This window comes from Corvus hawaiiensis, chromosome 2, assembly GCF_020740725.1.
Source record: "Corvus hawaiiensis isolate bCorHaw1 chromosome 2, bCorHaw1.pri.cur, whole genome shotgun sequence".
Classification (NCBI taxonomy): domain Eukaryota; kingdom Metazoa; phylum Chordata; class Aves; order Passeriformes; family Corvidae; genus Corvus; species Corvus hawaiiensis.
In genome coordinates, this window is record NC_063214.1 from 33,007,001 (window position 1) to 33,034,957 (window position 27,957).

The 27,957-nt window shown below is 43.7% G+C and overlaps 1 protein-coding gene across 3 annotated transcripts; it reads right to left on the minus strand.

Annotated features, from left to right (window-relative positions):
- Positions 1–39: 39 nt before the first annotated feature.
- Positions 40–27,424, minus strand: FOXJ2 (forkhead box J2). Of its 3 annotated transcripts, XM_048294260.1 has the most exons (12): positions 27,260–27,424; positions 25,978–26,102; positions 11,106–11,458; positions 10,516–10,590; positions 8,549–8,617; positions 8,060–8,200; positions 7,413–7,611; positions 5,229–5,555; positions 4,727–4,828; positions 4,060–4,260; positions 3,220–3,318; positions 40–2,639 (listed from the first exon to the last, which is right to left on the minus strand). In XM_048294260.1, exons 3-12 carry the CDS (start codon positions 11,436–11,438, stop codon positions 2,551–2,553), a joined length of 1,635 nt encoding a protein of 544 aa, XP_048150217.1. In that variant the 5' UTR covers positions 11,439–11,458; positions 25,978–26,102; positions 27,260–27,424; the 3' UTR covers positions 40–2,550. The 3 variants fall into 3 exon arrangements, with proteins under 3 accessions (XP_048150217.1, XP_048150218.1, XP_048150216.1); XM_048294261.1 differs by lacking the exon at positions 27,260–27,424 and having other exon boundaries at positions 7,413–7,608; positions 25,978–27,225; XM_048294259.1 differs by lacking the exon at positions 27,260–27,424 and having other exon boundaries at positions 25,978–27,225.
- Positions 27,425–27,957: the final 533 nt, after the last annotated feature.

Sequence of the window (27,957 nt, forward strand, 5' to 3'; positions counted from 1 at the left end):
GCCGCTGAAAGAAAAAAATCAATACGGGCACCAAAAGAGTTAAACCATAAACATTCACTTTTTCTTTTTATTAAGAAAGCATGCACAAAAATAAACTCGTGAGACCACGCCCCTCTCTCCCTGACACGAAGCACTGAGGGCCACATTGGGCTGGAGGGGCCTGCAAGACCCCTCTGTGGGCCAGGCTGGCCCCCCTGCCCTCCCTGCAGGCCGGTGCCAGCGCACCCGCAGAGCTCCACGCCCACCCATCGATGTCTTCCCACGCACTAACAATGCACATTGATTTCAGGGGCAGAGGAACGAGGCTAATTTGCACACTGACCGGCATGTATTTACATATGCAAATGAGGCACAACTTAATATGCAAATGAGGCAAATATGCAAATGAGGAGCACTTGGATACGCAGAAGGAGCCATCTTGGTTTGTTTTTCTTCCGGTGGTGTTTTCAGACTTCCACAGGGCTGGCTCTCAGTAATGTCCTCTGCAAAACACTAACTGGGCACCTGCCGGAAGTTGTCTCTCATTGTCGTCTCTGGTGCCACTTTCCACAGAAACCTATCACACAGGCTGTATCATTCCCATCCTGAGGCAGCAGAGGTAACAGCTGACTCCACGTTGAAGCTGTCTGGGATTCCTCATTTCTCTTGGAAATGCTCAGTGATGAACTCCCCCCCCAAACACACACTTAAAACAAAACAAAAAAAAAGGGGGAAAAGAAAAAAAGAAAAAAAAAAAAAAGAAAAAAAGTGTTGTTCCCCCCTTCCAATGCAATGAGACTCTGTCCACTTCCCTGACAACAATCCAATTTCCAATTGGTTTATTCCTACAGCAAATTTAAAAGCAGTGCTAGTTCCCCACCTTCCTGCAGTCAGAATAGAGGTTATTACTTTACTCCTGTGCTCCAGGTCTGTCAAGCAGCCATGATAGTCTATTTCCATGTTTGTTCCCTTCACTGGTAAACAGGAAATAAGGGCTGCGGGGAGGCCTAAGAACCATTAAGAGGAAACAAGAGGTTTGACATAACAGAGCCATACCAGAAAAAAAGGGGAACACAGGACACAACTTTGGGGAGGAAGCATCTCAATGCTCACTCCTGCTCCTGAACCTTTTCCACCTTCCTGATTTGCACGTGCTGACAAAGCTTATCCTTCAGGATTTACACTAGATTACATCATCTCCCCCAGCTGAACTGCAAGGGGTCTGACACACCCTCCTCCCTTTTATACTGCACTCTTTGGCTAGTCGGTTCAAAACCCTGCCCCGCTTCACCCTCTTTCCCCTTACGCCCCTCTTACAAAATTGGCTCGCGAGGGCCGCCCAGTCCCTGACCAGAGGGTCCAGCCCTCAACCAGCAGCCCCCGAGTTCAGCCCCACTCTGCACAGCAGCTTCCTCTGCCCACCATGAGCCCATTCACCAAGTGGGAACCGCTGATGGAGGATGTGTGCCTACACAGCCAGACTCCTGGTGCTGGCACTCTCAACCACAGGCAAGGACAGCCTCCAAAGAAATATGAGGGGTGGACGGCCAAATAACAACCAGACATATACTGATGGGAGAAAACTTCCAAATTTGCATATGAAAGGAAGAGCCTCACTACATATTTTGAAAAAGGGGTTGAAGGGGTGTGGGGTGAAATGAAAAGCTCTGGGGAATAGAACTTGCTGAATCACATGTGACACCCCTGACTGCTTCTTTCACCTGATGAGTATGTAGGCTTCACCTAGAGACTGCAAAAGGCAGTGTAGGAAATGGGTTAGGATTCCCTCAAAATCTCTCAGTCTTCACAGATGGCACCACATTCTGAAACCCAACTTCTCTGCTGAAATACCATCTCTGCTACACTCTCCTTTCTCCAAACTCAGGTCTGCCCTCCCAGCTCAGCTCAGCTCTCCCTACCTCAGGGATCACCCTCTCTTGTACTTAGGAACACCACTTCTTTTCTTGCTGTTCCCGCTGGTGCGACGAAGTTCACAGAGCTAAGATCACCCCTCCAGTGTCCCTTCAGCCCCCTGACCTTTACAACATTTACGAAACAACATAACTACAGGCTCCCAGGGTCCACTAGGCTCTCTCACTCCAGTAGCCAATACAACAGATTCACCGGCCACCTTGAAGGGAAAGAGGGATTGTTAAACGCAAAATGATGGAGGCAGAGAAAGATGCACTCGAGGATTCAGCCTTCCAAGGTCTTTTCATGGCACCAAGGACCCATCTTCCCACCCTCCACAGGGCACTGCGCAACACGAAAGAGCCGATCTGATGCGTCCGAGGCCACCGGAGGAGGGGGAGGGCTGTGCTCAATTATTGGTAATAATAATAATAACAATAATAATAATAAACAAAAGAAGAAAAGAAGATAAAACAGGACGCAAGGAAGGATTATCTTCGGCAGCATCTTGCGGTGGCTTCTCTGGCGGAGATAGAGAATATATATCTATATACAGGCAAGGCAGGGAGGCTGGGGAGGGCGGTGCTGACACCATTGACCCCATGTCCCCCTCCCCTCCCACGTCCTTCATAAAGGACGGGCTATCAAGTCTGTAACTCGCTAGGTGATCAAGTCCCAGTCGAAATCATCGGGGATTTCCTCATTGGCACCTGGAGGAGGCCCTGGAGGCCGAGGGACCAGATGATGAGCTGAGTCAAAGACAAGAAAAAAGAAGAAAAAGGAAAGAGAACAGTTAGAATCAAAAACTACATCCTTTTTCACAGTGGGCCCTTGGGCAAAAGAAACCAGAAATGATCTGGGCCTTCTCCTTTCCAACTGTCTAACAAACAAGAACACTACTGGCATCAATCCCTCTGTCAGACAGCATCTACCAATGTCTGGGAGTGTTCTGCTGTGAAATTCTCCACAGCAAGTTCTACAGAAATTAAGTTTCAGCCTCCTTTACTTACCTCATAGCTGACTGCTGAGAGAGTACAAAGAACTTAGTCAACAGAAGCTTCTCATGTACAGTTGTCTTCAAACAACTAACTGAGGGTGAGGCTAAGCTAGAAGACTTTACGTGAAGTGAAAGAAATCATGCCTTTGAAATCCTAATCCTTCCCAGAGCTATGACAGAGCCCTAAATGGAGGGTGCCTTGCAGTCCCTGCTCCCTCTCTACCCACAGTGCTCCATTTGATTACTAAGTGCTTTGGGAGAAATGCACAAAGGGGTTTGGAACAAGTTCTTTAATATTGATTGGTATAATAGGCCTTAATGTCACCCCTTACCTGGGCGATTATATCCTGGAGAGTCCTGGGTGGAAATCTGGTACATAGGAGATGGCCCGGAGAAGAGATGGGGAGGCTGGGGCTGACCATAGGAGTTCACTGTGAAAGGAAATGAATTAAGAAAACAAAAAAACAGCTGTTAATGTTCAGGTCAGAAGCCTTGGCCCTGACTGGGTAGCAGCTCAGCCACAGAGCAACTCACTCAGACCCACAGGATACTGAGGAGATGTTCAGCTGTTGGGTCCTAACTGCAAGCTATAGCTTGGTCAGGGATCTTGTTCTTGAAACCAGCAGGAGTTTCTCTATTTTTGTAAAAGAAGAAAATTTTCATCCAGAAACACCGCAAGGTGGCTCAGTATCATCCATTTAGTTCAGTACTAGATGACACACACCATTACAGTTCTATCAAGACCATCATATCCCCTCCTCAGAATGCATCTTCTACTCCTTGTACAGTATTTCTCCAACAAGGGTGCAAGAACTTTCTCCTTTACTGTTCCTGCCATCTGGAATAGCAATCTCGCTACCTTGCCATTCCTCTCTGTGGGTCACCTAAAAAAGCACCATCCCCTTCTCCTCTTCCAGGTTTGCCTTTTAAATATATTCCTGCCTGGAGGTTGCCTGTCAGTAGCATGCATCACATAACAGCAGTCTGTCCAGGCCACAGGTATAGGACATCCCAGTTCTTTAAAGCCAGAGGAAGCTGAATTGCTATGAACATCTCTGACAGCCTAGCTCTGATTTGCTCCGTGCTGCATTGCCTGGTAAGGCTGCAGGTAGTTTAGGATACTCACAGAACTGGGCCTTCATTTACACATCATTTTAGTCTCCCCTAATTACCTTGGTTCATGGATTGCTCCTGTTTGCCACTGTTCAGGGCACAAGAATCAGAGATTCGAGGGGGCTGCTGTGGGCCAACCAGATGAGGGAGCTGACCAGTCTGGGTGAGGAAGTGATTAAGGGAGTCACAGAGGTTGGCAATATGGTGTTGATCCAGCGTCCAGTTCTTCCGCTCAGCCTGGCGCAAACTCTCCATGAGCTCTGCAGGGGACGAAGGACAGTGTCAAAGACAGTAGTCACACTGTGATCTTTCCTGCTAAGAGTTTCTGTCTCCTGCCCCTAAATCCTACCTCCTCCTCACAAACCGAACTTTATTGTTTCAAATCTGTCACCAGACTCCTGGAGAGCTCCACATCTAGGATACTGTCACACTGACTCAGGTAAGGCAAGAAAGAGTTGGAAGGAAAAATCTCAGTTAGCTTTCTGACATACTTTTATGATTAATTCTCCCTGTCCCAAATCCTGCAGTGTTCATTCAAGTGCTTCAGGATCTTTAACAGAACCCATGAAGTAGGACACCTCTTTTTAAAAATGAGGTGAATCACTGAGAAATGCAGGCACTTGCCACGGTTACATTGAAAAAAAGGTCCCTACACAGCACTTGCATGTTCTAGACTCCAGCCCTAGTCATTGAGTCACTAGCCCTAGTCACTAGGCCAACACTGACCTGAGAATTGGGAGTGCTCAATGCTAGACCAGTTCAGCCGGTTTACCATCTTGAAGCTTTCCTTCAGGGAATCGATGTTGGAACACCAATCAGGGGGAAACGCTGGAATGAAACAGGGACAAGATTAATACAGTACAGATCACCCTTTCCCTCCACCCCTTAATATAAAAAGATTGGCCCCTCTTCACCAAAGAGCCTGATGCTACAACAGCTAGAAATCCTTTCTCCCTTGGAAAACCAGGGATGGTATCTCCTTCTTCACTAAGGCCCTGACTTTATGCTGCATCCCTTAACAGAATCCCAAACCCAGGGTGGATATATCTATCCTCCATTCTCCAGTAAGGAAGCAATTTCCTTCTCAGATTTCAACCATATCCAGTTTTCCCCCATTTTCTACACACAAGTAGGTACTACTTAGGGAAAGCTCACTTGTGGAATTTCTGTCTGGGAGCTCCTTAATGCTCCCTTTCCACCATCAGTGCTTTCCAGCACCCTGACTCACCAAAGCCAGCATTGTTGATTGAGGCCTGTGACTGCTGCTGCTGCTGGTGCTGGTGTGGCTGCTGCTGTGGGTGGGAGTGCGGGTGATGCTGTTGATGCTGGTGGTAACCTCCATGCTGCATTGGGGGCGGGTGCATGGACATCACTGGTGGAGGGCCATAACCTTCACCACCCTGCTGCTTTCCTCCTTGGGATGGGCAGCCCTCTGGGGTTGGAGTGTGGAGTGGGGGAGCAGCACCCACTGAGGAGGGGCCTTGCTGCTGCTGCTGCTGGTACATATAGTAATTGTGGTTGGAGGGCTGCATGTCACCAAGGAGAGAAGAGAAACCTGCCGAGTAAATGAAAGAGGAGGGAGCTTTAAGACAGCCTGGATCAGACCTCTGCTTACATGATCCAGCTCTAATTTCACACTGCTCATCCCGCTATTTATGAAGCTTTCGGAGTGCCCTCTACAGGCTACCAACAACCACCACCTGTGCAGTTAGGCCCTTGCTGTGCTCCAGACTGTTGAAAACAAAAAGCTCTACGACAAAGACCCAGAAGGATTTTAGTACAGCGTTAGGCACTTAAGTTCCTCCCTGGATTTTCTCCTAGACTTACCAAAGTAATCCAACCTCTCCTGAAATGCCAAGCACGTGTTGTTTTCCTATAAATGACCATTAAGCAAACTTAAACAGCAGAACATTTAGAAAATGGGTAACTTAATACTTAATCTGACTTGCTGTTTCCAAAGGCTCCCTGGAGTTCCCTTCTTACAAGCAGCTTGGTCAGGAATCTTCACAATTTTTCTCACACTGATCATAAGAGGTCATAAAAGACTCTGCTTTTGTACAAAGAGCACACTGTACACATCAGGGCTCCTTTATTACTTTCATTCCTCCTGACTCACTGGGTGTGTCATTTCCATCCTCCTGTATTTCAGGCAACCCCTACATGCGAGAGCATCAGGTATTTTCCATACTTCCCCAACACCAGGAGCTCAGCATATCTCTTATGGCTGCTTCCCCTGTTCATTCTCCCCATACAGTGGGGTACCTCTGTGGAAAACCAGTCAGGGGCACTACATGCCATTAACCTGAGCTACTCACTTCTTACTTTGAGTACCCTTACTTGCCCATCTGCAAGCAAACCTCACATTTTCATCAACCCTTAGAGTATCCTACTACTGTCATGGGGTGAAAGGATGAATACTGCCATCCTGACTCAAAAGTTGCCTACAAAATTTTTTCAAAACCTGCAAGTTTTCCTACACTGCCTTGCAGCCTAAGATTTGGAAGGAAAAAAACAGCAGACAACTGCTAAGTTTGTAAAATCAGAGGAACACATCAAATCAAGGTTCTTCTCTACATTTTTGTAACTTGCTCACTCATACTACAACACCTCACACAACGGGCTCCCACTCGGAGTGCTAGCATGATGAAAGCAGTAAAGGTATATACGTTTTTATTTCACTGAAGCTTCAAGTTCAGGAGGCCCCTTCTAGAGTAGCAAACTGCCTGCACTGTGTGATGGCTGATAGCACAGTTGAGAAGCTCATGTAATAACACACTCCTTTTTTACACCAGATTAATATTTACAAGAGTGTTTTAAGGCAGAAAGAGATGTAAGTTTTTCTGAAATATTTTCCGTGGACATTTCATCCCTGCAGTGATTCTGCCCTCTTCTGGCTGCTTACTCAATCCCAGAAATGCAAGATACGAATGGAGCTGGAGGCTCTCTCTTCCCTGCTCTCAATCCACAAAGCTTAATTCTCCAAGGCCTTGTACAATCCTAGTTTCAACAGATCTGAGCAATGATGATTTTCCACTCTCCTTTTGAGAAACTCCAGATGCAACAATCCCCTCCCTCTTATGGTTTCTAGCCTGACAGACTGTGAATATTTCTGACATGCTTTTCTTCAGGACTTCATTTTTCTCAGTTTCTGCCATTTTAGTATTTGCATTTGTATCAACACAAGGCATTTTTAAATCATTGTGCTTTTTTATTCTGAGAGAACTAGGGGGAGCAATGCATAAAGGACGTGCAGATTTCTTATCAGCTTCTGGCAGAAGTAATTACAGCATGCCAAAGAAGGAAAGTCTGTTTGCACAGGCTCCTGAATGAGGAAAGATCTGAGAGATGCCAAATGGACAAGACTGTGTGGGCAGATACCTGCCCACCCCACATGACGCATATAGTTACTCACCGTGCTGAGAGGAAGATGATTTCTCCAGCATGGATTTGTAGAGATTTCGGAAGGACCAGCTAAGATCCTGGAAGTTGATCTCAGAGTAGGAGAACTTGAAATCATGGTTGGCACTGTACAGCGGGGGCGGCACATCGGCCCCTTCACGGCCCTGCCCCCCGGCTACAGTAGAGGCAACATCCACAGGCCCTGCACCCTGCTAAGGGAGGGAGGAATATGGCCTTTAGCCTGTACTAGGTTTTGCAGCTTGAGACAGAGATCAGAGACCAGATATGCATAGAACATGCACTGATATCCTGCATCACTTCGCTCATCTTCCAACAAATCTTCCCAAATTTTTTTTGGAATTGCCATTTTCCTTGGAGAACACCAACCACAACCATTCCTCTGCAGCACAGTGGCTCCAGCCTTTTCTTCAGCTATCTAACACCATTATGCCTTTATCCTTTATCCCCATCCAACCCTTTGCTAAAATTCACTTCCTCCTTATTTTCTATCTCTGCAATTTCAGCTCCTTCCCTTCTTTTTATTTTTGCCTCCATATCACAATTTTCACAATTCCCTCTCCTCACCACTTCGTTTTTCCATTCATACACTCCTCCCACTCTCCTTTTCCTCCCACTTCTATCCTTTTCCCTGCGGCTCACCTGACTGTAGTTGGCAATGGGGGTGGTGCTCTGGATCGACATCTGAGGGGTGGCCTCAGGTGGCAAAGAGGCTTCTGTGCTGACTGGAACAGCCCCTCGGGGGCTTTTACTTGCCTCTTGCTCTGGGGAGTCTTGTGGTATCTGTGGATGGGGAAGAAAGAGAAAAGGAAAGGAGCAGAAATCAAAAACAGATGGAGAAGTGAAACTGCAGATGGGAAGCCAGCTCCCCCGCTGTAGAAGTTCATGGCTTAAAAAAGAGGAGGACTGGGCCTTAGTCACTGAAAAGTCAGGATAAAGGACTTTAAACAAGATTAACTTTCCTACTGAATAGCAGCAACAACAGGCAATCAGCAGGACACACACACTAGTTTGCTCAGTCCTGGCCTTTGTCTCTCCATCTATACACCCTGACCCCAAAACATTATCATGGTCTGGTGCTGAAGGGAATTCCCAGCCCACTCCGTGCTGTGTGGAAAGAAAAACACTCACGTCATCATCTGGAGGATGCCGCCTCTTGCGAGATATATCTGGACATGTATCTATTGTCCAATAAGAGCCCTGGAAAGAAGATCCATTGGTGAATGCATGATGAAATCACAGAGCTTCCTGAAGTAGGGGGCTGCTGACTCAAGGAATGCAGCACCAACTAAACATTAGGACCACAAGGACCACCCTCTAGAACCTCAGACAACCGAGACTTGGGTATTGGCAAGAGATTCCTCTCTTGCACTGGGTTGCATTGAACAATGAGGTACAATGCTACTGATGGAAGGCAGAATCCTCTACTTTCCATCACTCTGAGACAGGACACCAAAAGGATGGTTTGATCCAAGCTAAGTGAACTCTTTTGGGCCTGCACACTCTGTTCAGTAGCTTCCTCACAACTTGCATTTATTATTAACTGATGAGAACCAACTCAATGCTGGGATTTGGCAGAGACAGCTAGAAGGATTGCTCTTTTTCCATGGTTGTGGGACTCCCCTTAGAGCATCCACAGAGGGGCCATGATGGCTAAGAAATAAACCACGGTTAAGAACTAAAACACATGATGTACAGAGAGGTCTGTTTAGCTTGGACAAGAAAAAGCTAAGGAGATCAAACCACTGTCTTCAACTGCGTAAGAGTATTATAAAAGACAACAGCATCACACAAGAAAAGGCAACAAAACACAAGTTACAGCAAGGGAAAGTACAGTCAGATATAAACAAAATTTTCTTCACAATGATGGTGGTGCAGCACTGGAACAAGTGCCCAGTTTTGCTATCTCCATCTCTGGAGATACTCAAAATCTGACAGATCTCATCAACCTAATGTGATTGTTCCTGTCTGGGAGAGGATAGAGGTACATGTCGACCTCCAGAGGTCTCTTTCAACATAAAATAGTCTGTAATTATGTGTGTTGTCTTCTGAATAAATACAAAAAGAACTCTAGAGTGTGATTTAGCTTGTTTTACCCTCCAATCAACATCTGGATAAGTAACAAGCACAGAACAGGTTTTCATTATAAACCCAGCCCAACATGCCAATGAACACCTGCAAACATATACCCTTAACTCTGTTAGGACTTCCTGGAATAAGCCACATAATTAATGGTAATTTTGAGCAGTGATCTTCAGAGATCTACTACTTCCATTTATAGATCCCAACTGAGCACCACACAGTCCCTTAAATATAACCTGAAATAAAAGGCTTGAGCAAATGGTCTTTTAACTTTAGGATGAGGGGGAGGAGACAATCTTTCTGTCTAAAAACATAGCTTCTTGCCCCTACCATCTCCTCTTGCTTGTTTGGTTGTGGATTTTTTTAAACAATAATATCTGCATGCCAAGATGTCAAGTCTTGGTTTTGCTAGCAATTCCCCTTTACAATCTGTATATACTATCAGAGCCTTATCAGTCCTCAGTAAGCCAACAAATTCCTAAATTCTTGAGTTTTACTCGTAAATTATTTCTACATATTTAAACTATGTGGTGATGACATTTTTTTTTCAACACCAAGTATTTTGCAGTCTATACAGGTAGTAATTCTGCTCTCATTTCCATGGATCTTGCCTCCATGAAATCCATGATGTCACATCACAGTCCTGCTGTTCACCAGCAGCCACTATGCTCTCTCATAACAGAACTGGTTGGGCTACACTCACATTTTACAGACAAAGATCAAGAAAAAGAAACAAAACTAATAAAGTACATTCAATCACACTTTTGACTTCTGCCAGTATCTTTAAAGTCAACTGAAGATCACAGATAAGAAAAATAATTACTAAAACCTTTAAAGCTCCTTTACAGGTTCCCTTTAAGTAAATGCTTCTGTAGCCAAAGGACTGCAGTAAATCTTACTACTGCTTCCATTTTTGCCTACACTTTAGGTTTCAAATTCCAACCATGAGTTAGAAAGGGCGACCCCAGCTTATTCCCTGCAGTTTTAAATTGCTTGCCCAGGAGCAGATTTCTTACCTTCCCAGGATCATCTCTTGGTCGAGGCACCTTTCGAAAACATTTATTCAGAGAGAGGTTATGACGAATAGAGTTCTGATGAGAGAGTAAGAGATACAGGTAAGTGCTGCAACAAAAACATACAGTCTTCTGAGTATGCCCAGGAGCAGGTAGAGAAAATAGGATGGTACATACTCAAAAGCCAAAGGTCACTACATATTCCTGGAATGGGGCAGAACAGAAGCTGTGGAAAGGGATGGATTAAGATGACAATATGGGGCTGAACCAGCTCTACACCTACAGATGGTGCAATGAAAATAGCATCAGTGTGATGCAGAGGATGGTAGTGATGTGGGTTTTGTGGGGGCTTTTTTTTTGTTTTTCTTGGTTGGTGTTGGTGGGTTTGGGGCAAACTCCTTCTTAATGGACCACCACATACATTCAACAAAATACTCAGAGAAAATGGGACTTCTGGCTCTGCATTTTCTCCAGTTGGTCAACTCAGTTTTACATCAGCCTTATTTTAATCAGTGCGGCTATTTTGCATAGAATTTAAAAAGTAAGTCTTATAATTGGGCAAAAAAGGGTACTTCAGTGATGCAAGCCCTCACCTTCCAACCGATACCAGCATTTTTGTAGTAGGGAAAGTTGTCACAGATCCAACGGTAGATCTCGCTAAGCGTCATCTTCTTGGCAGGTGATGAGTTGATGGCATATGTGATCAAAGTGGCATAGCTGTAACGTGGCTTCCCATCTTGGTGCACTGCAGCCTCATCCTTACTCAGTGTGGCATTGGGATCTGTTGGTGAGCCTGGGGGACACTTTCGGGCAGACCCTGGAGGTCCTGCTTGTGAGGACCCCCCTAATTTTTCAATAGTAGCCCTTAAAGTAAGCTGTGGGAGCCAGTCTATGGAAGTGAGGCTACTTTCCAGGTCAGAGGCCATGGTGCTGGAAGCAGGAATATCTGTGAGGAGAAAGGAGAGGAAAAGAAACACTTGAGACACAAACAAGGTGAAGCATAAGAACAGAAACATCCATTTGCATTCTTCTTCGGCTTCTCCCCCTATCACAAATACCTGTATGAAGATCATCCTACTTCATGCATCTTATTCACAGCCAGCCAGAACCATCCTAAAAGGCCTAGGACTGTGCCTCAGGGAGGATCATCCGTACTGAGAGCAGCTGGGACAGTGCTTTGTAACACTGATGGTAACATTGCTAGGGCAGTCTTACCCAGAGCACTGATCCCAGGTAAAAAACCAAGATCTGCTTAGGGGAAGTGGAGCCCTTTCAGTAGGTATATCACATTCACTCCTTTACTACATAATCCATGTAACCTTGGTACCCTTCGCCAAGATCATCTGTAAGCCAGCAGGTTTGTGGTGTCAGGTAAGAGGAAAATCATAGCTAAAAGGAAATACTCATTCATGCCATATACAAACTAGAATTTAATTAGATCATCTGCAAAGTCAGGACTATCTCAATTTGAGGGGAAATTAATTTCTCTCTGAGGTCTAGCCTCTCTTTTTGCATTAGGTGACATTATAATGAATCCTATTCCTTAGAGCTAGGATTACATATCTCATTTTAAAACACCAAGATCATGCATAATACTATATATAGATAATTACATCTACCATGTCGAGTTGGAACAGACTATATTAAGCTCATAATAGTTAAAGCTTTGCCTACCATAACCAGTTTTCCCTAAATATATATATATAATTTCATTGAATTAAATCCTGCTGAATTCACAGTATCACAGGCAAGAATTTTCTCCAATTCTGAGGCACAGAAAAAACTCACTTGTCTGAAGTCACGTAAGTTTGCTACAGGAAGAGACTCAGGATCTTTTATCTCATAAATGTTATATACTTCCCCTCATAAAAATAAAACACACCCGGCTAGCAGTTGTATACAGGAATTTCTACTTAACAATTATTTTATAAGAAGAAAACATTTAGCAGCAAGAACTTGTATGAACTTGTACACTTAGCACACTAACTTTTATGCAGTCTGTTGCAGTAGGTAAGGCAGCAGAAAGTTCATCATTCCTACTCACAAGTGGCTGCATTACTCTAACTAGGAGCAATCCCTTGAAGTCCTTCCCTAAGGTAGCTAGGTTTCCAAGGCCATGACTTGCACTGCTCTTTGCATAGAGAAGAATCATGTCTTGAAGGGATGCAAGTTCTACACCTTTCATTTCTGAAATTAGTTTTTCCAGAAGATTAGATGGCACTGTCTTTGAGCATGCTGGAGCATACACAAGACAAACACACAAACACACTTAGGTATGTATAGCAAATTAAACACTTGCATACGTGTAAGAGAGAAGAGACTGACACGAACACACTCTGCTTAGAAAAGATTCATCAGCAGACACCTCCCACTGAGTGCATCACTCAGATGAGTGGATCAGATGAGACAGGGAGACACCCATCTGCATGAATACCAATTAGATACTTGTTCTAAAAATAGGCATTTGACAATAACACAGTGTGGATGCACAGATCCAGAGACAGATGCACCCAGCATTTTGACACTGAAGCTACCCGTTCTTCCCCCACAACCATATGCATTATACCTTTCACTTCTGCACTCCAGTGCTCTCACAGCACTAAAGCACTGAAGTCCATACTCCAACGCGTTCACATGCACTAAACCTTTCATTTCCATGCATGTGCTCACCACACCTCTTAGGGCTCAAACACCTACACAATACCCCAACAAAATCCATCCCTCAGCCCCCAAAGGCAGCAGCTCCACAGCCAGGGCCTCAGGAGACACCTCCGAATTGCAGCACCACAGTGTCTATGGCGAGTGGAAACACTTTTATGTCTTGGGGAGGAAAGCAAAAGCCCAACTGCTACTAACTTACTTATCTACTCATCTGCCACACTATCACTTAGCATAGGGATGACTACTTGCTACATAGCTAACTAGATGATCTAAGCTGCTAAACACTTTCCATTATCCAGCCCCCTCAAGTTGTGCTTTATTTAATAACTCTTTGACTGATTTAATCTAATATCAAACATTTGAAATTTACACAAATTAAAAAAAAATAGTAGGACTATTCCTTCATTAATAATACAAGGAAAAAGCAACAATCTATTTTTATCCAGTGGGGATGGACAGACCACCATGTAATCAAAACACAGCTACATTTACACGGTAACTTCACAGGCAAAGCCCTCACTAGAAGTAGCATCCCACTTGGAAGAAAACAAACATGAACTAAATATAAGTTGAATGCTTCATTTTGTAAATGTGTCTCATATAAATTTTAATTTCTGTGGTGCAATCAGAAAACAAATTGCTGCTTCTTGTTAAACCATTATGAAATATCAGTTGCATTAACAATACAACTCCCAAGTAAAATAAATACAAATTTCTCTGTTCCACCTCCTCCCTTTTGTTTTTTTAAGACAAGCATAGAAATCAAGAAAATTAGGTTATAAAAGCCTATGGCAGGTTAAGATACCAATCTGAAACACCAGAAATTCAAGAAACAGAAGAAAGCACTGTTGTTTTCACAGAGCTTCAGAATTGCCCAGGTTATGTCAGCAGAGCATCTGGGATGATTGGCTATGCAGTAAAATGTAAGGCTGATATGCAACATCCCCGTCATCCAGTACACAAGATTTTGTGCATTTGTATAAAATACACTTGTCAGGGAGACAAGCAAAATTAGAATTGGGTCAGATTACACCCACACTAAGAATTTTAATATTTTCATTCCTTGGCTTATAAAAATCTTCGACAAGAAAACAAAATCCCAAAATCTTAAAAAACCCCCCCGTGTATATATATATATGCACTTGTCACCCAGTACTGAAACAACCACTTTTCAGTGAAACGCAGCAGCCTTTTAAGAACAGATACGCTAGACAGTAATTTAGGACAGAAAGTGAAGACTCAGACCAAATAGCAATCACGTGGGAAATTTCAAAGCAGTGGAATAAGACCTTTTTTTCCAAGTTTGCACTTGATCATGTTACTGGATTTGCTGGCAATATAGGATCTGTAATAATCAGGCATAGTCAAACATTAGGTAAGGTGGCAATTCCAGAACACTTTCAGGGCAACAATAATTCAGTGTAATTGGCTACTAAATTATTTAAAACAATACTTGCTCTGCAGTAAATATTACTGTTAATTTATGTTGCATATCTCATTCACCTGACCCAAGTGTTCGGTGCATCAGCTTGACACTACTTAATAGTATGATAAAACAAGGCTGCAGCCAAACCAGAGCAGCTGATAATTCTTCCAACTTTCCTTTCCCAGCTTATTGCCTGGCAAGTCTTTTGAACTCTTCTCTTACGATCCCACTCAAACAGAGAAAAAATTAGTAATAACTAATAAACACACTGAACTGAAATCAAGGGTGCTTCAAAAAATCCTACCACATTAGCAAGTCAGAATTAATTTCAAAGAAGTAAAAAGAAAGTCAAAGACCAGACTTCATAATCTCCCACAAGGTAAATGCTATCTGTTTATGTACTTGGCTGAATTTGAAAAGCAAGGGTAGGGTAGCCAAGGTCATAACCACCATCAACAGCTGGAAGGTGACTGCAGAGTCTTCATTTCACAAGCACTAAATAGTTACAGTACAATCCCAAGTCAGACAGGTCAGAGAGATGCAAAAAGTCCAGCCAAGCACTGATCCCAAACTACAGTAAAACAGACAAGAATCTGTCCAATTTGTAAGAACAATGTATTAAAGAAAATCCTTGCACTGAATACCTTTTAATAACCACTAATTCGCTTGGGACTAGTAATACTTCCCTACAGCTTTCCAGGAAAACTAGTGCCTTACTTTGAATCTTTGCAACTAGCAAATGGAAGCTCCTGCTGCAAAGGTAAGCCAGGCTTCTGTCTGTGCGACAATAAGCACCATCCCTTAGCAGCACTGAGAAACCTGTACTTTGCTACTTTGCAAATGCTCACCCTAAGCCAGCCAGATCTTATCCAGGATCACTGGTACTTGCATATCAGGACAGAAAAACATATGAAATGTGAGGAACAACACTCTAAGGGTCACATTGAATGCAGTTAATAAGCATTAACAGCCTGAAACATTCTCTAAAGCTGGACTCAAAGGCCGGTCAGGCAGAATCAGTTAGGACTGAAGTAGGGAGCCATACAATGAATGGCACCATGCTGTGCACTGCCTACAGAAGATGCCTGTTCTAGAATAAATCTCTGCATTTACATTCCCCTGTGTTTACTTTCACTGTTGCCTTATTTGCTGCTATTCTGATCCAATGAAACACTATGGCAAAAGATTTAAAGGAGACTCAAGTTTCTCAACATGAACTTTGAGAGAAGAAATGCGCAACAGACTACCAAGAAATGACAGACACTGCTGTAGAACACCTATGAATATACAACCACTTCTATTTAGGTGCATGAAACACAGATCCAGTGATCTAACAATATCCATCTAATATACTCAGAGATACCTCTAGACTCTAAGGTATTTAGCAAATAAAAAAACTGGCAAAAACGGACTATTTGACTGTAACCTTTCTGAAACAGTGCCACAAAGTAAGGAGGAAAAGTAAAACAAGAATACCACATGCATGAAGAAATGGAGAGCCTCTACTTTGGTGAAAAAAAGGCAGTTCTGATGTACTTGTATAAATTACACAAAAAATCCTCTGTCCTCATCCAATACAAAAAGGGGAAAATAATCCATTCTGCTGAGTCTAGAAGGAAGAGAAATTTGCCATTTTAAGATATGTGCTTTCCCTCAAAAAGAACGTGGTGTGAACTAAGATGGCAGGAATAAAACACTGAAAAATCTGATCTTCTCTAAGCAAACATTCTCACAGAAATACTTGTTTCATGTAAGAAATAAGAAAAGTGGATACTGATTATCTGCCCAGTCTGAAATTGCTATCCATCATTTTGGTAACTGCTTGTGAGAAGCCTTCAGGAAATGTTTATATTTCTGGAATCAAATGCAGAAGTAAAAGAGGCTGCTGGGTATTGTTCATAACATGAAACTTAACCTGGAAGGAATGATAGGTGTCATGTTAGTGACAAAATAAAGACATTACAGTCTGACAGCACTCTTCTGTCTGCAGTGCCATATGAAAGGAGGAAAACCCATCCCTGGGGCAAGAAGGTAAGAAATATTCTCATACCCTAGAACCATGCTTCCCTTTTTGGGGAGCAGCAGAATAAGCCAAAAAATGTTTTCCTGATTAACTGTAGGCTTGCAGATGTGGTAACAGGGGGCACGTGGTTCTCACTAGTCATGAGCCACAGAGGGAAAAGGGATCCAACCAAAGGAAGCTACTGTCACCTAAGAGCACACGGCGTGGTGCTGCCTACACGAGCATGAACCGTCACAGCGTGCACCTGTCCACGTGTCAGGGTCTGACTCTACAGCCCTGCTCAGAACGACTTCGTGTGCGGGACAGAATGGCTTTGAATGCTCAGTGCTGTTTTGTGTAAAAGAACACAGGTGGTACTGTGATTACTGTATCCTGAATGGAAAATTTGCTCAAAGTTGCACGAAACACTGAGATGGTACTGAAAATTACCAGTTAGATGAAGATAAAAACTTTTAGGCCACGTATAGCTTAATATAAATCACTGGACTGATTGTTTTGCGATAATTAAACTGACATACAGATACGATTGTCCTTTAATAAACAGAAATCTCAACAAAATGACGTTCATATTAAGTCTCAAAGAAACACAAAAAGAAAAGAAATTTGTTTTCACTGTTATTACAGATTAAATAAATATCGTGATAGCACATTTTAACATAGGACCTTTCGATTCCCTCCATTTTGTGAAATGTGCACTAGCAGGCTATAATTTTGTATTTTGAATTTAGTAAATGAACGACACTGACTGTGCAGGCATTTTTGGTACTAATGAAGCATGAAGTCTTGTGAGAACTATAAAGTCACCCAAACCCTCATGTTGGAAGTGCATCAGGATTCAATTCCAAAGGCAATTACGTCCTAGCTTTGTATGAAACTGACAAATGGTATAGTTTACAAAACCTGACCTGCTTATTTAAACTTATCAACAGATGGCATTATAGCCAAAGTCTGAAATATGCTCATGTCAAGGGAGGCAGTATCTTTGTGGGCATAACAGGCTAGGATTGAGCATAGCTAGTGCTTTGCCAGATTTTAATAAGACCAACGAATCAAATGTTTTTGTTGTCTGCTATATAAACATATAGGAAAAAAAAAAAGCATTGAGAAATACTATGCAAACACTGCAGACACCCCTTAGACAGTCTGAAAATGTGTTCGAAGTTAGGACCAGTTTGTTTATTTATGATGCTGTGTAAGGTAAAGTGGGGAATATGTAACACCTGTCAAAAGAAACAGTAAATGATACTGAGAATACTGGTATACATAAAATACTTTTGAGCTGGAAATTATTTCCTTTGTAATAAGACTACTAGAAAAGATTTATTCTAATAATAAGCCAAATGTCCCATGACAACCCTCCCAATAACAGATTTGAAGTAAAAAGTAAACCAAGCACTTTGAAGAAGTGCAATGAAAATACATCACCACAGCAGAAGCGTCTCTGCAGCACCCCTCCACCCTCAGTACCACTATGCAATATTTCACCGTTGGAACTAGGAGCTGTAATTCCAATCATATGCCATGGCAGGAGAGAAATCTTTGACATTTGCTTTAAGAATATTAACAGAACAATTACTCTTACACTGAGAAAGGTATAGGGTACTTGGTTTTGGAATAAGTCAAATTTATGAGCACATATCTGGAATGAAATTTTCCCTTGGAAACTGGGAAGTCAGTAGTAGAGAAACAGTATGTAAGAGCAGGTATTTCCCACAGCCCCATGAGAGGTTGAAGGATTTCCATTTTACCTGCCTGTCAGAATCACATCCAGTAATAAACCTTCAGCACAAGATATGCAAACACTGATATAATACCCAGATTGTCTCTGAAATTAAGAGACAACATCAGAAGTAGATCAGCATGCAGACTATCTTGCTCAGATGATCTGCACAGCATTGCAAAGGCATATACAGAAACCCAGGCTGAAAGAATGCAACATGCTTATAAATGAAAACTGTATTATTATTCACATTAAAAAAATGGGTCTCTCAGTGAAAAATTACTATTAGCCTTGCATTTCAATGACAGCAATAGTGAAAAGCTTCTATGGTAGAGAAAGGAACGTCAGCCACGTATAGGGAAAATGAAAATTTGACTGCAAGTGGTCAGAACTTGTTCACCAAAGGCTGAACCACTGAAAACAGATTAGTCAATATGAACTCTGTAATAGTTGCTGAACAAACCACAACCCACTTGTGGAAACGGGTATCAAGCACTAGCAAGAACTCTGTACTGAATTCATAGGAAAAAAGGAAATTGGTATCAAGTGCAGATTAGTTGTATACCACGTGCCCAAAATGTACATAGAGCACATGCTCCCAGAGTTGAGTTTACCAAAGCACTGCAGAGAAGCCTGTTAAAGAGGAGTCTGAGAGCAAAGCACAGCTGAAACTGAAGTTGGAGAATGATCAGAAGAATCAAATAATACTGTGTGAGGCTCATAAATTAAGTTTCAACCACTGTTTTAACATAATTCCTTTTTATTATTCTTTTAGCTGTTATTCTCAAACTGACAAAACTCTCTTCCAGTAGACAAAACATCTGACAATCCCTGGCCTGGCTCACAACTCACAAAGATTTGTACCACGCTTGAAGGTCAAGAGGATTCAGAACCACACTGCCACAGAACACACACCCATTAATGGTTTCTCCTTGCTTAAAACACTAGTATTGCTGCTTGGCTTTCTGCAACCTACTCACAAAATGCTCCATTTTGTGTATCATCCTGAAACTAAATCTTCTGTTCATATCCTTACAAACACTGGAAGAAGTCCCTTTCTTCCACACACATGCTTGCCACAGTTGTCACCTTGCAGCTTCAGGTAAATATCATTCTGCTCTAACCTCGAACATTCCAGTCTTCAAGATGCTGTGTCTTTGCTTATGACAATCTGTATTCCTTTTGCAATCATCCTTCTTCACAAAAGGAGCCAGGGAGAGTGGGGTACATATAGTAAGATGACTACCTTTGAGTATCAGTTAGACCTTTGGATAATTTTCAAAAATGCAAATAATGGCTATTTGTATATTTGAAAACAGCTAATTGCAAATATGCAATTAACAGTGCGGCTCAATGATCTTAAAGGTCTTTTCCAACCTTAATAATCCTAGGATTCTATGAAATAAGTACTTTCCAGTATGTCTGGCCTCTATTGGCTGGCAATATTCCTGTGTGTATCAAGGTATGAGTCAGCTGAGGAAGAATGCAAAGAGATGTTCATGCAAAAAATGGAAAAGCACAATGTCATGCTAGTGTTGCTGGCAGAGCAAAGGACAATGCAGTAAGAGACAGTGACAGATAGGGGAGAAACAGAAATGTGAAGGCCCCTTAGAGTGAGCACAACAAGCTGGAACCTTATGTGGTGGACGATAGCCAAAGCACAGGCTTGTCAAGGAGGAGATGGCAACGTGTTGAGAAAGCATGCCAGGAGGACAGCTTCAGCAATCACGTTTTTTAAGAAGACGAGAAGGTAACACGGTTGTCAGAGGCCAGCAAGAACAGCTCACAGTAACAGAGATGGTAAATGAAGGAGGAAGCAAAGAGAGTGAAAAAGAAGCAGCAAAAGATTCAGGCCATGAACAGGAAGATGAGTCCCTACACTGTATGTTCAGAGCAAGAACATATTATAGAGGCCCAACTGTGGAACCTTGCAGCAGAGGAAAACAGGAAACAAAGGCAAATCTCAAAGGAGCTTTCTTGAGTTCCATAGTGGCCTCAGGGGTCTTAAACTTGCAGCAATTAATTTAAAAAATATGTTAAGGTAGCATGCAAAGTTGCATAATTTAATATCCCTGGCATGAAGGAGGTAAAGAAAAGCAAAGAGAGGATACTAGAAGTGGGTCATTGTGTCTAACTTAAGAAAAAAAATAAACGGAGGGAGGTAAATAACTTAGTGCAGAAGCTACTGAATGAATGACTAGAGTAGTTAGGAGGGAAACCAGGAAAATACTGTCACAAAAGTCAAGGGAGGACAAGATTTCAAGACTGGGCATGATCAAGTGTCAAAAACAGCAGGGAAGCCAAGAAGGATGAAGATGGAATAGAGACCCTGAGACTTGGCCAAGAAAAGGTCATTAGAGATCTCAGGAGAAGCTTCAAGGGAATGAGAATATCTATACTGAAGTCAACTTACAAAACAGTTCTAGACTGCACACAATCATATAGGATCTTTCAATTCTGGAGTGACTGGTCCCTCAATGAAACAGAAATGTATTGGGGCATCATGCTTTCACTGTTTCCTAACAGCACAAAACCCAGCATATGTAAGTTCTGAGTTCAATATCACATTGTAATTAGGGCAATCAGCAGCAAGAACAGGCAGCCATTATAAAGTGGTTTTCATCCTTATACTTTGGAACCCTTATAAAGGATCAATAACCTATTCCAGGATAAATGGGAAGCCATGCATGGAGAAGCATGCAGCCCAAGGTCAGCCAGGAAAGGAGTAGCAGAACCATGCAGACAACATTGCTCTCCCAAAATCCAGACCAGTTCTCTACATTCAAACCTTGTCTGCTCTGTTCAGGTGGAGATAAAAAGAATTTCAGATATAACTATTTTAGCAGCTTGTTTATTTTTCTCTGCAAGTTCCTGATGGGGAGGGAGAATTTGCCTTGGTTTTACTTAACAATAGTTTTTTTAGGGGAAACGGAGAATTCAGAAACTTTGCTCCTTTAATTTGTGACCACAAAGTGTTCAGATTCTTTCCCAATTATTCAGATTTGAACTTTTAACAGTAATTACATATTTCTGCTATAATCAGCCACAGTCTTTATAGAGCAGAGAGCATAAACAAAATTTGAATTGCTAATGGTAAAAAACAAAAAAGCAAATATTTTTTTTCCTCAAGGTATAAAAGCTCTCACTCATCATCTCACCCTGTCCCTCATTACTCACTCTCTCTTATACATAGAAAAGGCCAAAAAAGAACACACATTCCCTTAGTTCTTGATTTCACATCAAATAAACTGACCAGCTCAGAAAGATGAGGAATAAGGTACAGGGCCTTGCACAAAATGTTCAGCCCAGTTCTGAAAACCAAGATCCTCAAGTGCTAGAGGGAACCAGAGAATGTAACGGAAGGGTTTTTCATTCTAACCAACTAAAATCTAGCTATTCCTGAGGAAGGAAAGGGGCCAGAAGAGAAGGGAGGGTGGGAGACTTAAATGAGTTGGACTATGGAGACCAAGTGCCATTTCCCAGCCAAGCAGAACTGGGTATTATCAGTGATAAAGAAAGAAGTTTCTTGAGATAACCTCAGACAAAAAATCCTATGTGCCCACAGGCATATAATCTAACAAAAGGCAAGCCAGGAACAGGTCAAAATGCAGATGTGGAAGTAAGACCAGAGCCTGTGAGATGCAGTAAAAGACTCCTGCCAGTGAAGAATCCTAGAGAGGAGATGAGGGATGCTTGCTTGATGAAGAGAAAAGCAGCATTTTAGGCTTCTAGGACCACAGGACAGAATGCCACAAGAGAAAAGAGATGCAAAGAGCAGGAACAACTGAGAGGAGGAGTAGGTGCAGGAGGAAATGCGAGTCAAGAAGTAGGCAGGCTGGAAACATGCCGGGCCTTAAAGGTGCAGGAGAGGAACATGAGTGCCACATGATGCTATGGAGCCCAGGGATTCAGGAAAGGTCGGGTACTACCAAAATCTCTGCTGCCTACCTTTAAATCTGTGCTGCCTACCTAAGTAAGTATCAGGTTCATAACAGGATAGGGTGGAAGACTGGGCAGGTCAAAGACAGATGGATAAAACGACAATCTAGTCCGAATCTTGGCAAAGCATCACAGGATACAGCATTAGATTGGTCTTAAAGCTGGTTGTGAGATCTCCAAATTTTGAAACATTCACAGTATTTTGCATTTCACTTCAAACTTAAGATGAAAATTTGCAATTAATTAATTGTGAAAACATACTGCAGCATGCTTGCTCTCTCTCAGTAACACACATACACAGATGGCCTTTAAAAGTGAAAAACATCAGTACAGGGCAGAAATATGTTACAGAGTTTTTACATTCGTCACATATCCCTTAGAAGGAAGAAGGAAACAAAACCAGCAGAACAGATAGCAAGTAGCAATACTGCCTCCTACAAAGACAATAAGCATTTGGAGGTTGAACACATCAACTGGATACTCTTGTTAAAATAACATGTGCAACTGCCAACAATACAGCAAATTAAAGGCTTTTCTTTAGGCTTCAGAGTTAACACAACTGGAGAGCTCAAACATGTTAGCTATCACATTAGGCTGCCCATTAATCTAGGGACTATTCACCTTCTCTAAGATGCCTTCCAGATCAAAAACAGTATCCTTCAAAGTTTCAGTTCTGAAGCATCACTCAGAAACAGGTTTGGCAAATGGAGTACTACAAAACATAGAAGGTTCTGTGTGAAAGTCACTGATTACTATTCTACCCAAGGTTGGGAGAAGCAAATGGAAAAATGTGTCCAGAACCATTTTTCATCTTTTGGTTGCTAATGACTGAGATCCAATTCCTGCCTAACAGCTGTGTAAAATGAGATAATCAGCTCAGTCCTGCTCTTGAGGGACAGCTGTCCATATCACAGTTGCCATTAACCACACCTCCTTTCTCACATTTGAAGTAAAGGGCCAAAGATCCAAACTGGGATTCAGACAATCTCCCACTATATGAAGGTCAGCTGAAGTTTAAGGGAAGAGGTAGTAACCTGTACCTATGTGATAAGAATAAACTTCTTCAGAGACACCAGCACTCAGCTGTATTTTTAGAGGGGGGAGAGAAAAAAAACCCAACAACAAAACCAAACCAGAAGTATTACACTTCCCTTGGACTGAAAAACTAGATCCCAACTCCTCAAACTGTTTCATTCTTTCATTCCAACTTCTTGGACTCCTTATTCTATCCTAGAAACTTGCCTACAAAACCACATTTCAAGATGAAACCCAAGAACTTATAGAACACATACTTAAACAGTATTATAACTTCATGATCTCTCAGGAATCCTTTTCCCATAACTCTTTAGACCATCTCATTTCATTTTGCTTAAGGGCTTGACCTGAGAAATGCCACACCATCAGTTCTCAGATGGGAGCTGACTGCCCACAGGACAGGATCAGACTGCTTCAACTTAAAAAGTCAACTTTTGGAAGCATGAATGTCCAAATTTAAATTTACAGAGCCATATACACACAACTAAGTGTCTCTTTCCTCAAATGTAGGAGGCTTCGTTGCTTCTGTTGAAGCCAGGTCTGTGTTCCTGGGCATTTACAAGAAATGGGCTATTTACTTGGATTCATTAATGTGGTTTTTAAAGTCTAATTTTAGGTGGTCAGGTTTAACATTCTTAATGTAAACTCTTATAACACTTGCATTTTATTGTGCCTATAAAGTATTCTGCACTTTCATGAAAATAAATAATACTCTCCTTTTTTCTTGCATAGATACTTTTGTATAAAATAAATGGTGCAGAACAGCTGCAGTATTCTACCTCAGAGGAAGCTGCATTTTCACCTGTGATAAACATTTGATGTGAATACCATGATCACACTGAAGAGCTGTGCTCTCGAAAAATTATTCCCTAAAATTTATGAGTATGTCCCAGCTTTTGTAGAGCTGGGTTTTAGATTATGAGATCTTCAGAGCAGAGATTGTCTTAATTTTGTGTCCAAGTCAGTACTGAATGCCTTGTCAGCAATTAACAAATAAATAACAATTAGTCTATGGCACACCACTTCCAGCTTTTTATGTCTGTAATGAACATCTAAAAGCTCAGGCAGCAAATACAGAATCTTTATCATTAATGGAAGAAAAAAAAATGTTTCATGTGCACAAAGGTAATTTGTTGTGGAAGAGCAGAATTTTTTTAAGGCTGGCATACATATTCTGTAAAGTGCCCAGGCATCCATCAGAAGCAAAAGCACTTGAAAAATGTCAAGTCATTACTGTGAGGAAGGGGGCAGCGTGAGGTAAATTAACCTCAAGAGCATGAAAAGTCAGTTTATCCCCTTGAATGTACAAAGGCCAAAATGCCTCAGTTATCTCTTCCCTTGTGCTAGATAACACAGCTCTACTCAAAACAGGCTGATTGCATAACTATAGGGCAACAGGTAGGAGGGCATCTAACAGTACCCCCAGAACACAGGTATGCTTGGTGGTTCAGCCTTCCCTGAGAAAGAGCCACCTTCTGAAGCTATGGCTAACTGACAAAATTCTCTGCCAAAATGGGGAATCACTTTGGCATCTTTTGTCTGATCTTGCTAGCACATTATACCAAAGAGTTCCTTCTTCAGGGACTCCCTGTTTAACCACTGCTCTCCCAAATGGCTTCCAAAAGGGCTCCCTGTCCTGACCCTTTGATCTTGGATTTCCTCACTGCTATCTCACTAGAAACAGTAATACCTCAGGTGAGATATCCTTAAGCATGATTCTTCTGCTACTGGAATCTGCTTTGGCTTTATTTGAGATGAAGTCTCCCTCAGACTTGATTTCTCAGGAAACCACTACGTTGGTGTCAGAATACTGATTTGTGGCTGGGAATTAACTGCCTCATTTACAAAAAGCACCAGCGTGCCTCACTCACACAGCACCAGCATCAGGATTCACATTCCTAGCCCCTGAACGCAGCGTAAGACACAGATGAAGACTAGTGGCAACTGAACGGCTTCTTTTGGCTTTCAGGGCAGGTTCCACCAGCATAGCTTTCATTCCCAGGCCCCTGAGCACTACAGGACCCACTCTCAAGGGCACTCATTCCAGAATTCATCCCACAGTCCCTTAGGTCCATTAGGACACGCATCTCAGAGTACCTGCATGGGGATCTGTACATTCGGACCCCAAGCACAGCGAGGTCTGCACCGCACAATGGTTTTATTCCCACAGTTACAACCATAGTAGGACCCACATGGAGATCTGACACTCCACCCCACAGGTGCATCCTTGGACACTGGCACTACAAATCACTGCTCCTGTCTCCTCAAAGCTTTTTTTGGCCAGTATTATCGTTCTCAATGACCCCTAAATGACAGAAATCAAGTCACACCAGTGATGATTAAGGCTGAGCCTAGGACGAATAAACCAGGGAAAGAAAGTAGAAGGGAAAGGGCAGAGAGGTTTCTTACAATTAAACAGAGCTAAGGTCTCCCATAAGCTAAACAGTGAGGGAAAGAATCAGGTCAATTCCATATAGCATATAACGGAGCTAAACGACTGAGAAAGAGACACAGAAAAGAAGGTGGGGAGAGGTTCAGAAACAGAAACACCTAAAAGATTAAAAGCAAGCAGATACAGTGAGAGAAGAGACATATAAAACAAGGACAGAAGGCGAGAGAGGACAGCTAGGAATAGAGAGGTGATATAATGTGGTCACTCACTCTGTCTGGAAGATTTTCTGGAGGGAGGTGGATTATCTTCAGTGCTGGTTGCTGGGGTGCTGCCCTTCACACTCCTTCTCTGAGACCCATACTCAGACCGTTGCTGTCAGCTATTCCAAGGGCTTCTTCGAAAAATATTTCGAGGGCGAAAGGATTGTGGATGAAATCAGGATCTTGAGTATTAAAACAATCTGTTTGGGACTGTCAGTCCCCTAAAACTGCTGGTTTTATCCCGGGATGGAGATCCTCTCTCTCTTTTGGCAGCTAACTACTAAATGGGTGTTCCCCTGGGAAACAGCCTTTTCGCTAATGGTCGGATTATTTCAGAAATCAATTTCCCCAACCTGCCTACCAAGAAATCTCTTTTCTCTAGATACACCTTGTCCTTAAGGGGGGGGAGAAAATCTCTTACTCTAAAAAAATTCTTGCTATGTCTGTGGATATTATCAGCGAAATCTGCCTTTTCCTCTCCCTGTAACTAGGAGGTGTGTCTTCTCTCCTTGCACGGGGTATTTGAAGAAAACCCTCTCGGGATTAGGGGATGAGGGATCTTCCTTGGGATGAAGGAGGATGAGATCAGTATTGGAAATTACCTTTATCTCCAGTAACCAGCAACTGAAAAAGGAAAGAATAGCTAAATCTCTCTCTGCTTTCTCTCCCTTGTTTTGCTCTATCACCAGCTGAGCAGATGTAAATAATTAAAATTACTAGGTAAGTATCTGCAGCTCCTGCTTATTTCTGTCTTGGGAACTGCCTCTCCTGGGCATACAGGATTTCTTCTGTAAAGACTCCCGTTACTACCTGGTCTGGGGAAGAGCTGTCTGCTCTGCTTGAGAGAGGACTTCCCTCAGTAGCAGGAGAGAGTAGGCAGTAAGGGTTATTCTCACAATCCTCAGAAACTGGGGTCGGAGGACACCTCTCCCCTTAACAAGTATTGAGGGAGCTTCAGAAGGCTCTAATCCACAGCGAGGAAGAGCAGCCCTGCTTCTAGGTAGTTACTAGGGCTGGGTGCCGGAGGCCTCTGCACACCCTTGGCTCGTTAGTGGGGAAGGGGGCAAGTGTTAAGCTCCCTCACCAGCTGCGGGGAAGGGGCCTGGCGGGGGGGGCCGCCGGGGTGTCCGCACACCGGGCGCGGGGCTGCCTAACGGGGCTGCGGACGGGGCGGGGGGCGGCGGACACGGTCTCTCCCCCACCCCGGCAGGCTACGGGGGTGTCCCCCCACCCCGGCCGCTGTCCCTGGCTTCCCCCCAGGCCCCAGCTCCTCCTGCCCGGGCTCGGCTACCCCGGGAGGCCGCGGCGGCTCACGGGCCTGCGCGGCGCCTCCGCCGCCTTCCGCCGGGCCGCGGCTTCGTCCCCGGGGGGCTCCCCGGACTCCGGTGCGGGGGGCCCGGCCCGGGCGGCGCTGAGTCTCTCCAGGCCCCGCCGCTCCCGCGGCTGCTGCTCCGGGCTGCGGCTCCACTGCAGGCCCCAGCTCCTCCCCGGCCGCCGCTCCGCCTCCCCCGGCTCCCCCCGGCCGCGGCCGCCCCCGCCTCCCCGGGTTAAGGAGGCGCCGGTGCGGGGAGCTGTAGGTGCCCGCTCGCTCTGCCAGGTGGAGGGGAGGAGCTGCCTGCCCGCCGGGACCGGCCAAGGCCATCCCCGGCACCGGGGCTCGAGTCACCGCGGCGGTGGCCGTGGGGCCCCCGCCCCCCGTCCGCTGCCGGCAGCCGCCTCTCGCCGCTTTCAGCGGGGGCAGCGGCTGCGGGATCACTCCTGCGACAGCCGGTCATCGCCCCGGCACGGGGGCTCGCAAATGGCCACCCTGGGCCGGGGTCTCCGCCCTGGGTGACCCGCGCTGCTCACACCGGCCACGCAGTGGTGGTGCTCTGCTTCAGCCCTGGGTGCTCTGAGGCAACTCCCACCCCAAATCAATGCAGCTCTCCGTCCCTAGTAATCTTCCCTCAAGCCTTGTGTGCGTCAATAACCTACTGCAGGGACATCACC